Here is a 17191-nt window from a genome sequence, read left to right on the forward strand (position 1 = left end):
GTTCCTTCACTGTTAACCCATTTACCTAGGCCTCTCAGAGTTTGTTCCTTGGTCTGTGTTTTCCATGTAAGCAATTGTTAAAGGCCTGAGTCACCCATGAGGTAGACTGTGGTTGGATGTGAGCTGAGGTTACTCAGTGACTAATTTCCAAGGGGAGGAGAAATTGGCTTATCATGGGGAGGAATACTTTTCATCCACGCCTGTGACAGCCTCACTCAGAAGACTGGGTTAAACAAAATGGTCTTCACTGGTTGTAAACACTCAAGCTGGGAACATTTTTAGGATCTGTGGCCTTTGCAATTTCTTCCCTGAAGAGAAAGCTGTCTAAAATATCCAAATGTGGAACTGAGGATTTACATGAAGCCAGCAAACAAAGGACTCGCGTAATTGGGAGCTGAGCCAATGTGCTTTTTTCACGGCGTTAGTAATACAGGTGATTTCCTTAAGACAAAGTAAGTGGCTTTAATTCTCTGAGGACGCAAGATTCTCCTAAGAATCCTTTTCAGTTTTGTCCGGTTACTTCATTGTGTGGTCTGATTGAGTGGTATGTTTACAAATTCTAGACTTGGAAGGGTGGGGTTTGAAATATAATAAACTGTGCATAATACTCCCTTTCCGCAAAGAATATATATATTTTAAATAGTCCACAAAGAGACATGATTACATGAGACAGTTTCCCAAAATGATTTGAAATAAACATTTTGCATGCTAGGGTGTTTTTTTTTTCTTTCCAGAAATAATTGTAAGATTTTTGCCCCTTCTTACCTTACGTTCAAGAAACTTCTAAATGAGCAATGTTTGATTTGACTCACTGGGTTTTGGAGAAATGAAATATAAATATATGTTAGGATTCCTAACTCGAATTTCAGATAATTAATTTGAAACTGCCCCAGATTTTGTCTGGCCTCTAGGAAGTATGGGCCAAACAGCTTGCTGAGGTCGTGCCGTGGGCAGGGACAGCGGCTCTCAGCCAGGGTCACGGTGCCGAGCTCCGGAAGAAACTCTGCTTGGCTGTTTACAAGAACTAGAAGCACTCAACCAAGAGAGAGCAGGGGTTTGGGCAGTCACGGTAGAGGGAGAGACCACGCCCACCCAAGTAGGTGAATGAGGGATAACAGTCTAGTTCATACGTTGCCGTTGGATCTAGTGTAGATAAATGAGCATTTTCTTTGTCTGGGCCGAGGTGCAGGCAAAGAGAGATCTGTGTTGGATTCCGGTAAGGTGTTAAAAGAACCTGTATTCTTGGGTTTAGGTTGTTTTTCTTGCTGTAAATGAAATTCTCCAAAGCTCCCATAAAGACATTAGTGTTGAAAGCTTCTGGGACAAAAGTGTCAGTGACATAATGTGTCAAGATATTTTGAGAGAAACGATGGAGAAGATTAGTGACCTCAGAGAGACTAGTGGGAGAAGGGAGGCAGATATATCAAGGTGGGTAAGAACTGTGTGTGATGTGTGTGATGTGTGTGTGTGTGTGTGTGTGTGTGTGTGTGTTTTGCTAATTTATTTTACCTTTAAAGTTTGATATAATTTTCTCCTAAGAGGTCTGACTTTGAGGACTTAGAGCAGGAAGAACTCAATATGCATTTAATGCCATTTCTATACTCATTGGCCATAAAAAGATCAGTTAAACAACAAAACAGAACAAAACTGTGTGGGTGCCTGATTCCGGGAAGATATCTCCATGGGAAGAACACTAGCATATAAGGCTGGAACTTTTTAAAACTATGTATCATAGAATCTTACTCATCATTCTGATTGTAAACCAGTGAATAGCTCCTGCAGTACGGGAAGTCCACTTCTTATTGGAATAGCAAGGGGTCTCCTTGGGAGATCACAGTGAAGACTTGAAAAAGATTCTCTTTTCATCTTCCCATTCCTTCCGCCTCATTTTAAGAGTGACCGCCTTTGGTTGATCCATGTCCTTTAGTGTATGAACCGAGGTTTTCAGATTTTAAAGGTTCGCTCTCGTTGTAGGTTTAAAACATTTCCCCACTGTATAATGGAAACATCGTGTCATTCTCTTTCTGGGCTCTCTGTAGAGCTGAGGATGAAATTATCATGGGCTCTTTTTAAAACTCGGTCCTGGAAAGTCAGTCATAGCTTGGCAAAGGAAGGTAAGAATTCTTCCAAAGGCTTCCAGCCTCCAAGTCACCCAGATTGATGGAGATTCGCCTCTTCTGTCATAGCCAGATGCTTGCGTTCACCTCCGTTGTGGATGACTCAGGTGGACAGTGACTCTTTCAGTGACCCCGTTGGGTGATGGCAAAATTAGTTTGAGGGGGGCCAGGCAAAGGCTGATAAGCGGCATTACCATCAGATACATGATGCTGATTGCGTGTGGCTAGGTTCCATCCTTGTCGGCTGAAGTCCCATTCTGGTTGCTTGGTACCCAGGTAATACTAGCTCCTGGATGTTAAACATCTTGACTATCGCCCACGTTCCCATATGAGTGTGCAGTGTATCAGAATTATTGTTAATTCTTACATTTCTTTGTGAATTCATCTATACACATCAAGAGTACAATGAGATTTTTTTGTGTTTTATTTTAAAAGTTAGTTCTATAATATGCCTCCTAACCATTTCCTTTCACATCACCAAACCTTTTTTTTTTAAATATATCTATGCAGGCATCTCTGTTGTTTTAAGAGAAATGTACTCTTTTTATTAATTAAGTCTAACTAACTTTTTATTAATTAAAATCAATTTTACATTTTCCTTTCATTAATATTCTTTATCCTTCTAGACTGTGTACTACTTAGTTCTGTATTACTTAGATTCTTACTATGTCTTCCTACTCTTTGCCAGAAAAGGGGGGGGCATTCACTGTGTGTTAATTGGGCTCAGGATCCCCCAAATCCTGATGTAATCTGAAGCCAGATAAAGAGGACTAACAGTTTGGATTATTGCTTATCTTAAGTGGGTTCTAGACATTTGAAACCTTTCTTTTTAATTGATATCAGTAATGACAATAGTACTTACCATTTGTTGTACTTGATTTGCCTTGAGCACTGTGTTATGCTTCATACACGTGTATGACTGTATGAATTGATCTTTACCTTCGTTTGGATTGAATCTTGCATTGCGCGGTCTGATGGCGTGGGGAATTTGGCCAGATGTGTGCTGCCGCCTAAGCCAGTCCCTCTTGTAGCTTATGCTCTGTGAAGCCCTGCCTTGTTACCACGTTTCTTTTCACTGAGCCTCGCCTTGTGGAAGACAGGAAAGAATGGAGGCCGTGCATAGAGGATCTGTGTGGATCTGATGCAAAGCTGCCGTCATATGGTTGCTCAGCCATGGTGGGAGGAGAATCAGGTGTACCATCGCACACTGACCTTGGGAACGCCCTCCTGGTCTAAGGCCTGAGCCCCTGAGTCATGAGGGTGTCAAGTGAGTGAGCAGAGAAGGGACCGTGTGGGCTAGAGCGCCAGGGCTGGGCCATGTGGAGCAGGCACTCAGCCTCGGTTTGGATCCACAAGGGCCAGGAAATAGGGAGAGAGTCCCAGGGGGGACAGCCTAAGGATGTCCCAAGTTTGATTTAGAGGGGGGAACAGACTAGCCTATTGTGGGGGTGCGTGTGTTGGGGATGTGGGGCCAGTGGAGATAAAATTGGAACTGCTCATGGGGTCCCCAGAAACAGTTGGCCTCCCAGGGGGACTGAGGAGCCAATTCAGTGGTGCTCAGGTAACACGCTCTGAAAGGGTTCCTTTTGGTTGCTACCTCTTCGCATCTTGCTTGCATTTTTTTTTTTGTCATTTCCTTTATGAAATCCACCATAATTTGTAAAACTCCTGGGTTAGGGATTCTACACTGCTGGATTTTTCCAGAGACAAGATAAGGAAGCTGTGGGATTCCCAAGCCTTTTTCCCTACGTGCATCTAAGAGATGTATCCAGAATGTACCCTCTCTAGGGCAGGAACTTGGGGTTAGAACTGTATCCAAGAACAATGCCTGGTTCTTAGCAAGTGCTTGCTGAATATTGCTTACTAAATGAATGAATTTATAAAATAAGGTATCAGTATGTATTCAGAACATTGGGCTTTGTTTCATTTTCAGCCTTCTCCTGTTGCCTCTGCTTTTTCTTTTCTCCTCATCACTCACACCATGGATCTCTTGACTGCTCATTTTGGGTTTTGTCCACATGAGCCCACCTCCTCTCTCCTCATGCCCCTACCTCATCCACCCCCAACCATTCATGTCCTCCCTATCGGTCCCATCTCCCAAAAGTCTGGATGGGAACGTGGGCTCCTGTGATAGCACAAATAGCACATGAAGACTGGGCTGCCCATCCTTTCTCTTGTAGCCATTTGGAGAATCTCAGAGAGTTAGTTCTTACCCTCTTGGATTTTAACCAAAACAAAAAGCGTCAACTATTCGTACTTTGAATTAATCTGTATTTCTTTATTCTGCCCCTTGCTACACACAGTAGTAGTGTGATTGCAAATTAGTTTCCCCTTGCCCCATTAACTTGATTCTTTTTTTTATTGAGATATAATTTGACATATAACATTATATTAGTTTCAGATGTACAACATAATGATTTAATATGTGTGCATATTGCAGGTGATCACCATGATAAGGCCAGTGAACATCCATCACCATATATAGTTACACACTTTTTTCTTGTGATGAGAACCTTTAAAATCTACTCCCCTCGCAACTTTCAGATCTATGATACAGTATTATGTATTATGGTCCCCGTGCTGTACATTACATCCCCATGACATTTTATTTTATAACTGCAACTTTATACTTTTTGAGCACCTCCACTCATTTTACCCATCCCCAATATCCTGCCTCTGGCAACCACTGGTCTGTTCTCTGTGTCTATGATCCTTGAGTCATTTGATCTTTTTTAGTCTTCCAAAGGAGAGCTAATGGAAGACCCAGTGGGAGTCCTCACTCTCTTGAACTGGATGGTAATGACACAGCCCAGAAGTCTCTGCTGCCTGGGCAAGAAGTTGCTGGCTTACATGGACGGCTCCATCAGGCTCCTTATGACATGGCAGCCCCAGAGGGGCCTCCTGAGGTTTCCCTCTCTGCACCATGCCTGACATTCCCTTCCCATTTTTCTCCCTTGTCCTGCCCACTATGAGTTTTGCCTCCAATTGCATTCTTTTTTTTTTTTTTGTAAAGATTTTATTTATTTATTTGACACAGAGAGAGAGAGACAGCCAGTGAGAGATGAAACACGAGCAGGGCGAGTGGGAGAGGAAGAAGGTGGCTCCCAGCAGAGCAGGGAGCCCAATGCGGGGCTCGATCCCAGGACCCTGGGATCAGGCCCTGAGCCGAAGACAGAGCCTTAATGACTGAGCCACCCAGGTGCCCCTCCAATTGCATTCTTATCTCCCAGATCATTATTGTCTCCCAACATCTTAGAGCTGGTTTCTCCTAGGCTCAAGTAAAGAGTTGGTGAATAAATGAAACTTACCTCCAAGTTTTCCCTATGCATCTTCTTACCCTCCCTGGCCATGTCCCTAGATTGTATCTGCTTGGAAGGATGGGAAAGATGCTTTCTATTTTCCAGGGCTAATATTAGAAAATGTGCCCGGGAGAAATTTTAGAAAATATAATTTTAGCACTTTTGCTACATTAGATCCACATTTATTAAGCGTCTCAAAGAAGCTATGACCTGAAAATTTTAAACCCCTGCCCTCTTTTTCCCCCAACCTCACAATGTTGAGCTCTTTACTGGGTGTTTCTTGCAGTTGCTGTAACAAACGAGCACAAACTTAGTGGCTTCAAACATCACACATTCATTATCGTACAGTTGTAGACATCAGAAGTCCAGAATGAGTTTTACAGGCCGGTATCAAGGTGTTGGCAGTAACCACAGTTGCTCTGAAAGGTCTCGGGAAGAATCCATTTCCTTGCCTTTCCCAGCTTTTAGAAGCTACCTGCATCCCCAGGCTCCTGGGCCCTTCCTCAGTCTTCACAATCAGTGCCAGAGCATCTTTCAGTCTCTCTCTCTCTCTCTCTCTCTCTCTCTCTCTCTCTCTCACCCTGCTGCTGTCCTCACACCTCCTTCCCTGACTCTGATCCCCTCCTTCCTCTTTCACATGTTAGTATGGTAGCACTGGGTCCATTTGGATAATCCAGGATAATCTTCCTCGCTTGGTATTCTTACAAAGGAACGCCTGCAGAGACCCTTGGCCATGGCCACCAAGGTCAGGTTGTTATTGGTTCCAGAGAGCAGAGTGTGCATCTGCCGCAAAGGAGGGGCCATTCACCCTGCCGCTGCAGGAAAGCCCACTGTCACCCTGAGACATCTCTAAAAAACACAAATATCAAAATAGATTTTCTGACTTCTTGTTTTATTTTCAGATGCAGAGAGAGATTGTTTATGCAAGAGGAGATGGCCCTGGCGCCTCTCGACCTGGATCCACAGCTCATCCGCCCCATGCCATTCCAAATTCTCCACCATCCACGCCTGTGCCCCATTCCATGCCTCCTTCCCCATCCAGAATTCCGTACGGGGGCACCCGGCCCATGGTTGTTCCCGGCAACGCCACCATCCCCAGGGACAGACTCTCCAGCCTGCCAGTCTCTAGATCCATCTCACCCAGCCCCAGCGCCATTTTGGAAAGAAGAGACGTAAAGCCGGATGAAGACATGAGTGGCAAGAACATTGCGATGTACCGAAACGAGGGCTTCTATACCGATCCTTACCTTTATCACGAGGGACGGATGAGCATAGCCTCTTCCCACGGCGGGCACCCGCTGGACGTCCCCGATCACATCATCGCGTATCACCGCACGGCAATCCGCTCGGCGAGTGCCTACTGCAACCCTTCTTTGCAAGCGGAAATGCATATGGAGCAGTCGTTGTACAGACAGAAATCGAGGAAATATCCAGATAGCCACTTGCCTACCCTGGGCTCCAAAACACCCCCCGCCTCTCCGCACCGAGTCAGCGACCTGAGAATGGTGGACATGCACGCCCACCATAATGCCCACGGGCCCCCTCACACCTTGCAGCCAGATCGGGCCTCCCCCAGCCGCCAGACCTTCAAGAAGGAGCCAGGCACCCTGGTGTATATTGAGAAGCCACGGACGACTCCAGGATTAGCCGGCATTGTGGACTTCGGCCCTCCTCTAGTTGAGAAGCAGGTGTTTGCCTACAGCACAGCTACAATACCCAAAGATAGAGAGACCAGGTAAGGTGCGGAGGGCGGCCTGGGGTGGTCTGTGCCTGTGAGCGGTGGAGGGCTGCTCTGCAGAGTCAAACCGAGGGAAGGGAGGCTGAGCACCAGCCCCGGGGCAGCACGGGGAAGCCACAGAGTAGGATCAAAGGCCATCCTGGTCTGCAAAGAGTTTCTGAATCGGTGGGGGTCAAGTGACGCAGGCCAATAGTGCGAGGCTGCCCAGCGTGGGTCTAACAGCGGCCTCGTTAGTGTAAATCTGAACAAAAGGAAAGAAAATTGTGATCAGGAGAAACCATTTGGACAAATAAATCAGGAGCTCATGATAGTTGATCTGCCACTGAAAAGAAGTGAGTGGTTTGAGTTTTAAGTGTCTGAAATGGCAATTTGTGTTTTTCCTTACGGAGTGCAATTTTGCTTTTTCATCCAGCCTTGGGAAATGGAAGGAATGTGTCACTGTCTGTCATCTAGGGTGATAAAGCATGAATTTGCATGAGAATAGGAGGGTTTAGATTTAATACTCACTCAGGAGTGGTACTGAGATCAGCAAAAATTTTCTATCAATGAGACATTCTGAGCGTTTAAATTTCTTTTTTTAATGTACAATCTGTTTTTGTGTAACTTACCAGCCCAAGTCCATTTTCAAGACCCTCCAAATTTCGTATAGTAATAGGAAAGCTAATTTTGATAGAGGGGATTTTTCCAGCCTGAATTGGTTGAGAAAAGCGAAAATAATAAAAATCTAGTCAAAGAAATTGAGTCTGGAAGAGGTTAAGCAGTTTACCTGTTGTCATCTGTGAATGCAGAGGGGGTGTGAGAAATACGATCTGGACGTTCAGTGACTTGGCGCTTTATTACAACCACTATCCCGTTTGCCGCCAAAAGGGTAGTATCACTTACGTATGATAATCATCCCGATTTTTTTTTAAGATTTATGTATTATTTTAGAGAGAGAGAGCACGCACATGGGGAGAGGGGCAGAGGGAGAAAGACAGAATCCTGAAGCAGTCTCCCCTCTGAGCGTGGAGCCTAACACTGGGCTGGATCCCAGGACCTTGACACCACCCGAGCCAAAAGCAAGAGTTGGCCGCCCAACCAACTTCACCACCCAGGCGCCCCTCATCATCCTTAGTTTACAGTTGGAGAAACTGGGGCTCAGAGAGGTTAAGTACTTCCTCAAGGTCACAGAGCCAGTATGTGGCATAGAACGTCCATATCTATTAAAGAATAATCTATACTTTATACCATCATGCAATGTTCTGCCTGCTGAGTAAGACCTGTGAGCCACACCTTCACCCAGCTGCGAAGTAAATTTAGGGGTGAATTCTGAGCATTTTAACCAGAATTCTTAAGAAATTGTTTCAGCAGTAGATGCTAAGTAACTGCTCCTGAAAGATATTTACAGTCATAAACATGGTAGCATTTGCATAATTACGCTGCTAAATATATACAGGCCATTTAAAATATAACTGCCCTAGCTAGAATATTAGCACAAATACGCAGCAAAGGGGAAAGAAAGAGCATCTTTGATAGATTTTATTTCTGAAAAATGAATGCAAGCAATATATCAAAGAAAAATTTTTCTATACAAGAGCGCCCGAAACAATTACCGAAGCACGAAATCACAGTCCATTGTTTGCGCCTGTCCCGTGCTGCTGTTATCCTACATACATTTAATCTGTGTATTTTAAGAGTGATCAACCCCTAAAAATCTACCTTCATGAGTGCAGAGTCCTATAAAGCGCCAAACCAGTTTCTGTTGCCCTTTCGTAATATTAAACAGCAAATAAATCTTGAGAGTGCTTTTTCTAAGAAACTCTCAAGTGAAATTTTACATCTAAGATGTGCAGCGACAAAAATGCAGGAGGGGGAATGAGAAATCTGTAGTGATGCTTTCTTTGGGGCCCTGCTGGATTCAGGTGCCGTTCAGAAGAAACAGCCCGAATAACTGCAGGATGTTTGAAATCAGAGAGAAAAAGTCTTTCTTTCCCATCTGTACTTAGGAAACCTCCAGCGGTAGCTTTTTTTTTTTTTTTTTTTTGGAACATGATTTTGTAACTGCTCTATTGATTTGAAAATGAAGAGTGAAAGATGAAGTCATTTCATCTTGGTCCTTGTATCGAGTCATGTGTCTTGATCTAATGCATTTGGCTTCTCTTGTCTTACAAAGATGTTTCCATTATATATAGAAGATCTGGGGAAAAAATCCTGTATATGATGGGACGTAGAGGACGGTAGGGCTCTCCTCCTGAGATGGCCACAGATGTGGGGGGTAGAGGAGCAGATTACAGCCACTTTGACTTTCAAGACGGCAGTTCTCATGTCTGAACTTCTAGAAGGAAAATGATGTCAAGTGAGAAGGTGGCTTTATCCAGATGACTTCCCTTCAGCTGGGACCCCAAGAAGAGAATGGTCCACGTGGCTATGAGGGAGGGCAATGGGTGGGGGGACAGTGTGTGACAGATGACTCAGCGTGTGAGGCTCTATCTTCCCTAGGTCATAAAATTCCTTCATTAAACAGCATCGTTATTTCTATTCATGGCACATAAAACAGCCTTTAAGAATTGTAAAAATCTAGGACATTTATGTTTTGCTCCTTTCTATTTATAGTTTGGATCCTATAATGTAAAATAGCTTTATCGAAATTCAAGAGTGTTCATTGCAAAGTGACTAATAGCTCCCTTTCCAAATGTATAACAGATTCTTCCTAATGTAATAGTTTTCAAGACATGGTGAACTTGAGCTGAGATCCTATTTTTACACCATTCCACACCTACGATAGCTGAGTTCCACAAATGAGTCAGGAGTCCACCCGGGAGCCAATTCTTGCCTTGCCTAGGCACCTCTATCCGGAGAAAGATAGATATGAGATCTTATCATGATTTCCAAGAACTCCCCAGTTTAGAGAAGCAGAGGTCCCTGATCTGGGCTGCTAGAAGAGGAGAGAAGCTTCTGCACGCTACTGTTGTTAATCACATCACTTTCTTACGGGAGGAAGGATTACGTGTTGTTCTGTTGGTAGCTCAGAGCAGTGGGACGCATCCTTGATTGAACAATCGATTGAGTGAAAGTCTGAATTCAGATTTATGGTCATTGAAAAACGTTCATAGTGACTGGCAGACCTTTGAAGATTTTCAAACTATGCTTTATCCTAAAATTAATGATTAATTTTTTTCCTTTTTCTCAGAGTATAGTCAAAAGTGAGCCACATCAGAGGCCTCCTAAGTGGTTAGACTTGGGATCTTTCTAGAACAAGGTTTCTTAACTTTTGGGCTTACTGGTATTTTGGGCTGGATAATTTGTTGTTTGCCGGGCGGAGGGGCTCTCCTGTGGTCTGAAGGATTTTAGTGGGGTCTCCCAAGTTCTTTCCCACTAGATGCCGGTAGCAAACTCCCCCCAACCCTGCCCTAGTCATGACAGTCGAAATAACTCCACACGTTGTCACATGTGCCCCCTGCGGTGGGGGTGGGGGGGTAGATGCAAAATGTCCCTGTTTGAGAAGCACTGCTCTAAAGGAAATCTGGACTTTTTTTACTTAATGAAGTAGAGAAATGAAAGAGTACCCCACACTCAAATAATATAAATTGTGACATTCATAAAACATGGGTCTTGACAACCATTACCCCAGTTCTGCCCTTCACCTCTTGGTAAATCAACTTCATTATTGTGAGAACTTGCTATTATTACCTTTGATTCAGTCCATCTGTGATCAGCCATTTATTGAGGGCAGCAGTGTGCAGTGTTGATGAACGTGAACTCCAAAGCCGGACTGCCCGGGTTCAGTTCTCTGTTCTAACACTTGCTAGCAGTGGAGACCACCTTTGACAAGTTACTGAATCTCTGCCTCAGTTTGCTTATCTGTAAAATAGGTATAACATAACACCTACCTCTTGGGCTGGAGCAACTCATTATGATTAAGTGCCATGTATTCCATATGGTAAGTAGTTGTGTGTTCCTACTTTGAGCAAAGCTCTCTACTACCGCCTTCTAAACAGAGATCAATGCAGAGATGGCTAGGACCAGGACGGTACCTAAAGAAAAAAGGAGACCAATTGTCAGTGTACCCCAGGAAGAACATAAAGCAGGTGGGTGGTGTGGAGAGAATAAAACTAAGGGTGAACAGAGAAGAGAATTAGCAGGGCTTAAGGATCCAAGTTAGAATATCAAAGCCACTTTAAAATCCAGTTCAGGAGAGCGGTCAGAGTTACATCTCTTCTTGGGTCCGGGAGCAAAAAGACAAGCCAGGATTAGGGCATCCTTTTAAATGCACCTGAGCTGTATGACTGATGACTGGGGTGCCTAACCAGGTAGCGCTGACATTATTAGGTCATCGGTTTTGATGCCTAACAGCGCCTGACTGATTCAGCTCTTGTCTGAACTGCTTTCCCATGTAGCTCTAATTATGGATCAATAAAGGTTTATTGAGCCCCTCTTAAGGGCTGAGCTGTGGACTGGATGCTTTACAGCGTACAAAGAAACCTCGATGTGGTCCCCAAGCACAAGGGATATAAACTGGGAAGACAGTCATAAAACATTAAAAGCATAATACAAACATATAAGCGATACCACGGTTAAGGACAGGAAGCTTCTGAGCTAAAAATGCAGGCTAAAAACTTTCGTGGGGACAACCACAACAGTAGGATTTCATTCATGAGTGATGCCCAGGGACGTTCTTCGTGTCACCTGAAGGTGCCACCGTCTCCCAGTGAAGCAGAGAGAAGGGAGGACACCATGTCCGGTCACTAAGCGGGGAAAGTGTCTCTCCTTGAGGCTGGAGCACCAAGGGGGAGATCTGTTCTCCACATCTCCACGTCCAGCTGGAAAGTCAGGACACGTTTTTCTTGAAAACAATGAGGAACAATGAGCGCACTAATAATACACTGTAGGTTCAAGAGGCTTCTGTGGGCCAGCTGGAAATCCAACCACCATTTATTCCAAGTTCTAAACAATGAAAGTACAAGTAAACTTTTCAATTACAAGGCTATCATAATCTGGGGACTGCTGGTACATAATTAATTCAAAAGAAGTGATACACACAGTAATTGCTATGAATTCAGGGAAAAAAAGAGCCCTTTCCCGAACTTGCACTGGACTGGGAGCTTTCATGAGAACGTCACAATGGACTGCAATTCAAAGGATATACACAACGAAATGAATAGATGTCATTTGGAAAGACAGACTGACCTCTATCCCAAATTTGCTTTATTTCGGCCATTATGGTACTATACAGATGGCCCCTGGAGATGGTGCTCTGCCGGTCTCAGAAGTCAAATCCATGCCGATAAATTGAATCATTACCTCATGCCCAGGAATATGACTTCATGCTTAAGTAGTGTTAGCTTGTCATTCCTTAGGCTGCCTGATTCAGGCAGGAGCTGACTGGTAAACATCATACTTAACCAGCTGACAAATTTATGAAGATCACTCTGCTCTTACACAAGGGATATTCTGTCAGAGATGCTGGTGGAATGAATGCCACGAGGTCTGTGTTACTTTAAGCAAAGCAATTTTTCAAAAGGGAAAGCCATCATCTGTCACTAATTAGGTGAAATGAAAATGCACCCCTGTATCTCCTTTGAATATTCACGGGGGCTGTCAATCAGATGCCTGTGTCTGAAACCAGAAACAGAGCCCGAGTCACCTAAATACTGTGCGATTCAGATAATCCCCTTTCCTTGTGTTCTTCCGAGAGAAGAGGAATAAATGAGTATGGCCAGGTTCTGCCTCCTTGAACTATGGCGAGAGCCGCTCAGTGTTGAGTCAGTGTGGTTACCACCCGGCTCGAAGATGGGGCTCCTCTAAGTGGCCCAGTGGTCCTCATGATGTCCGGGCCCTGTGTTAGCCTCTCTTGTGACTGGTTGCCCTCCTGTCTGGTGGAGATCACGAAGACTTACCCTTGTCTTTACTTGAGTTTTTGGAGTTTATTTTTCATGAGTGAAGTGATTCAAAAATATTGTCAGGTCTAAGCATTCATTCAAACTTTCAAAAATTGTGGGTCTTCGAAAGTCTGTTGGGCACTCCATTCGCGTAGGGCCAACTGGTATGACAGTGAATACCTCCTCTCCCTTCCCGGCCGTCTTCGGAGCTGACGGGGTCTTAGAGACCACTGTGCTAATCACTGGCTTTACGGGAGAAACCAAAGACTTCCCAAAGGCCCAGTGTCTGGAGCTACTCCAGCCAAATGATGTTTTCACTATCAAACTGTTTCAGTGTTTTTTTGTCTTTGTAATAAAAACAGTATGTCCCTAATTCCTCCAGTAAACAGAAATATCTAAGAAGACAAAATACAAAGAGACACGAGAGAGGCCAACTGTAGAAAACGTCTTCCTTCTTTCTCCTGAGTCGGTATCTTTTGAGTTCACACTAAGGTTTTCCAGATCAAAAGCAGGTGGGTATGAAGAGCTTATTTCCATACCTCCCTTAGGACCACTCAAGAGACCATCTCTCCATAACCTCCAACACCATCCCTTGTTGGAAGGGAAATGACAGGTCCCTGGTCAGGCAGCTGGAACATGAATGAACGGCTATTCGTACTGGTTTGTACCTGTACAAAATCCATGATGTCACTTCCAGAGCAGGAATATGAAACGTTACCCTCAGGGAAGAGAAAGAAAATGCAAAGTAGATGATTTCACAAGCCAGGGTGTAGGCTCGTCCTGGGGAGTGACCGTTCTCGTCTCCCGGGAAATGGAGCGCCTCACCCCAGATGGTGAGTCACTATGTGAGGCAGGGAGCTCTCGATGTGGGGGTTTGCAGGTGAATTCGCTGCGTCTCATTAGGAGAGCCCCTGCCTGGCTAAGCCTGCATGCCCTTCCCTGTAACAGGGGGATGGTAGGCTGACCTCTCAATGGTTCTGCAAAGCATAAATGAACATGGGTATAAACTGGAGAGTGAACTGGAAAGTTCTATAAATAAGAGCAGTCATGGCTCCATTCTGTAGGGCCATTGGATCTGGCCGTTTGGATCTAAGAGACTGCGTGTCCTCATGCTTGACTTGGGACTGGATTCAGATCGCAGCCAGAACAGCCTGCCCGGAAAGCAAGTTGTGAGCTAGATTAAAGGCTACCTGGAGAACTCCCAGGCGCGTTTGCTGTGCTGGGCAGAATGCTGTTGGAAGGTCTGCCAGGAATGATCGTGCTCCTGGGAGCACGACGCTGGGTGTGGCTGAGCTTAGTGTGACCTGCTGGGCCTGCCACGCCTTTCTTTTTTTTTTTTTTTTGCTTGTCAAGATCATTAAACCAGAATGGAAGGAAAACTGTGGGGCCTAAATAAGTTCCTTCCAAACAGAAAATCTATAATTCTAAAATCCTAAATCTGGCTGCATTTCAGACGTGGTGTTCTTGGAGTGTTGGGCATAAGAAAATTGGCACCTCTGTTTAACAAGGGGGGTTCAGCCTTCGAAGGCCCCGTTTCCTCTGCGTGCCGAAAGTTCATTCAGCCTTTTACGTGACCGGTCTTGAGCTCCTCGTTCCCTGGCTTCCTGTGTCTGAGCGTGTTGGGTCTTCCCTACCTCCGGGACCTCTGCCTCGTCCTTTCTTCTGCCCGCTGGCTGCCTGATGATTGTCTCCTTGCCAGCGTCGAGGCTTTTACCCCAACAGCGTCAGCTCAGTGAGGCCTTTACTGGCCATCGACATGCACACACGCACACAAAATGGTATCGTTAAATAAAATCATGTTTCTGTATAAGAGCATACACATATATTTATATGCTTACATACGTGCGTTTCTCTACTTCCTTAGTTTGTTGTGCCTTCCCCTCATCCCCTAGAACGTAAGCTCCATGAGAGCAAGTCCTTCACTTTAGTCACCCCTCCATCCCCAGCTCCCGGATCTGTGCCTGGCGCACCGTCGATCCCAGAGCAACAGTTGGACAGGTGAAGTCCAGGGGAGGAAAGGAAGCCTTGTGTTCCACAGGCAATAATGTACTTGCCCGTACGCTTTCTCCCTTTGCCCTCATTTCCACACCTCTGTGAGAGGACAGCCCGTGGGACAGGGAAGGCTGTTGTTATCCTAGTTGGACAGTTGAGGAACGGGGACTCGGAGACATTCATGATGTGGCATGGGAGTGTAGCTTTGTCCCTCCCCGTGGCCGGCTGCGGGTCAGCTTGAGCTCCGCGTGTCCAGAGAGGCTGTCTTGTCTCAGGTGTATGTCTCAGGCCTGGCAGCTTCATTCATCCCTTACTTGGGTCAAAAGCCTTGGTGTCCTCTTGATTGCTGTCTCTCACACACCCCATTTGGACAACCAGAGAATGCTGTCCCTGCCTCCAGCCCTCATTCTCGACCTCCCCACTGCCACAGCGGTGTCAGCCGCCAGCCCTCTTACCTGATCTGTGATGGTGGCCTCCTACCTGGTCTCCCTACCCTGTCCCTGCCCACCGCCGGAGCCAGAGAACAAATCTAAATTAATTCCTGCTCGGAGAATTGCTGCTTGCATTAAATGTTCTTCACCTAATTCTGCTGCCCTTGCCCCAGGACTCCCCTTAGAGCACTGTTCTCCTCTCTTCTCCTTCCCCTTCTCCCTCTGCTAAATCCTGTCCTTTTTTGGCTTCATTCACGTGTCTCCTTCTAGAAGGAGTTGCTCTTCCCCAGCTGACCCCCTGCATCTGTCGTCCAGGGATGCCTGACCACTGGGAGCACACACACCTCCTAGAGTCCAGTCAGCTGTGTCCGGCCGCCTCCCCCAAGCCGGGTCATCCAAAGCCTGGGGTCAGCAAGAAAGACCCAAAGCATTTGCCCTCAGCGCCTATCACAGAGCTCACACAGAAGCGATCGCTGAAGTTGTTGGCAATCCAATGACACTTGAGTCCTTTCTGGTAAATGGCATCAGTTACAAGCTAATATGTGAAGAACTGTTTATTCCAAGGAACACAGCATTCTCTCTTCACATTTCATGATGAACTTTCATTTTCTCAGTACCTTGGTGAATTTATGAAGAAAGATTAGAAATAGCTTTTTCCCACGGATGCTTATAAACGGTGCTCCATTTTTGCCTGTTTCTTTACAGGCGTCATTAGATGTGCCTATCTTGGTGGCCATCAGTAAAATGCAGAACATTCCAGATGAACACCTTTGCTTTGGTCATAATTTCTTTCTTGACTCAGGGAAAAGCTGGACTTTTCAGATCTAGGCAGTAAAACTATACTGAGTAAGAATTGAAGGTCAGAGTACGTCTGTGAAGAAGAGTCGAGGGTCTTGTAATGGCCAACTTTTGAAAGGGTTACCTGAGCGGACATTGAGGCTCTAAGAGATAATAAATTGGAATGTGACCGAGGGGAGGCCAGCTTCCCATGCTGCAGTCCTCCAAGGACGTGGGAATATCTGAGATGCTGGTAGGGCATTTACGGGTGAGTAAGTCAGAATTCAGAAGCATGGCAGATGTTGAGCAGTCGGACAGAACAATGGACTGAAGCGGTGATAGGATACATAGAACATGCCCAGTCTTCCTTCTCCAGGAGCAGAAGAGGGGGGAGAGATAGCAACCTTCAAGGTCAGTGTTATCAGTGATATTTCTTTGTGACCCTCTGTATCCAGTTTTTGTCTAAGGACTGAGAACACAAGAAAAAGTGCCAGACATGGTTGCATGCAGTGGTAGGGGGACGACCTTAATGTGTAAAAAATATGGCAGCCCCATCACAGTTACTGCCAACGCCATCAGTGTCTCCTCAATAAATCTAGACGTTTCAATGAAAAGTGAAATTGATGCGGAGTTTTCTAAGGAATGTTCTTAGTTACACAGTTCTTTCACCAGTAGGTTAACGTCAGGCAGAAATAGAAAGTTGGTTGCTCGGAGTCCTATTTGAAGCTTTACCGCAAATTCAGATCATTTGAATTCCAGTGTTCTGTTGAACTCTTCTGAAAACAATGACTTTAATTACTTTGGGTTTTGGTTTTTTTTCCCCCCTCATACCAGAGAATCAGGGCATGAGCAAACAAGGGCATGGCCTAGCTTTGAGCCTGTTCACTATTTAATTCTGGAAAATGCCTTTGGCACTGCCAAGACTAAAGGGTTTTAGTTCACTTAGATTTTCTCCCAGAAACAAAAAAAAAAAAAAAAA

General features: G+C 45.2%; 1 protein-coding gene across 1 annotated transcript in view; it reads left to right on the forward strand.

Annotated features, from left to right (window-relative positions):
* The window catches only part of KIAA1217 (KIAA1217 ortholog), a 290928-nt gene that overhangs the window by 220198 nt on the left and 53539 nt on the right, over window positions 1–17191 (forward strand). The window contains exons 6-7 of the mRNA XM_034644365.1: window positions 6319–7151; window positions 7943–8022. Of these exons, the coding sequence (XP_034500256.1) occupies window positions 6319–7151; window positions 7943–8022 (913 nt within the window). The remainder of the gene's footprint in view (window positions 1–6318; window positions 7152–7942; window positions 8023–17191) is intronic.

This window comes from Ailuropoda melanoleuca, chromosome 15, assembly GCF_002007445.2.
Source record: "Ailuropoda melanoleuca isolate Jingjing chromosome 15, ASM200744v2, whole genome shotgun sequence".
In the NCBI taxonomy this organism is placed as follows: Eukaryota; Metazoa; Chordata; class Mammalia; order Carnivora; family Ursidae; genus Ailuropoda; species Ailuropoda melanoleuca.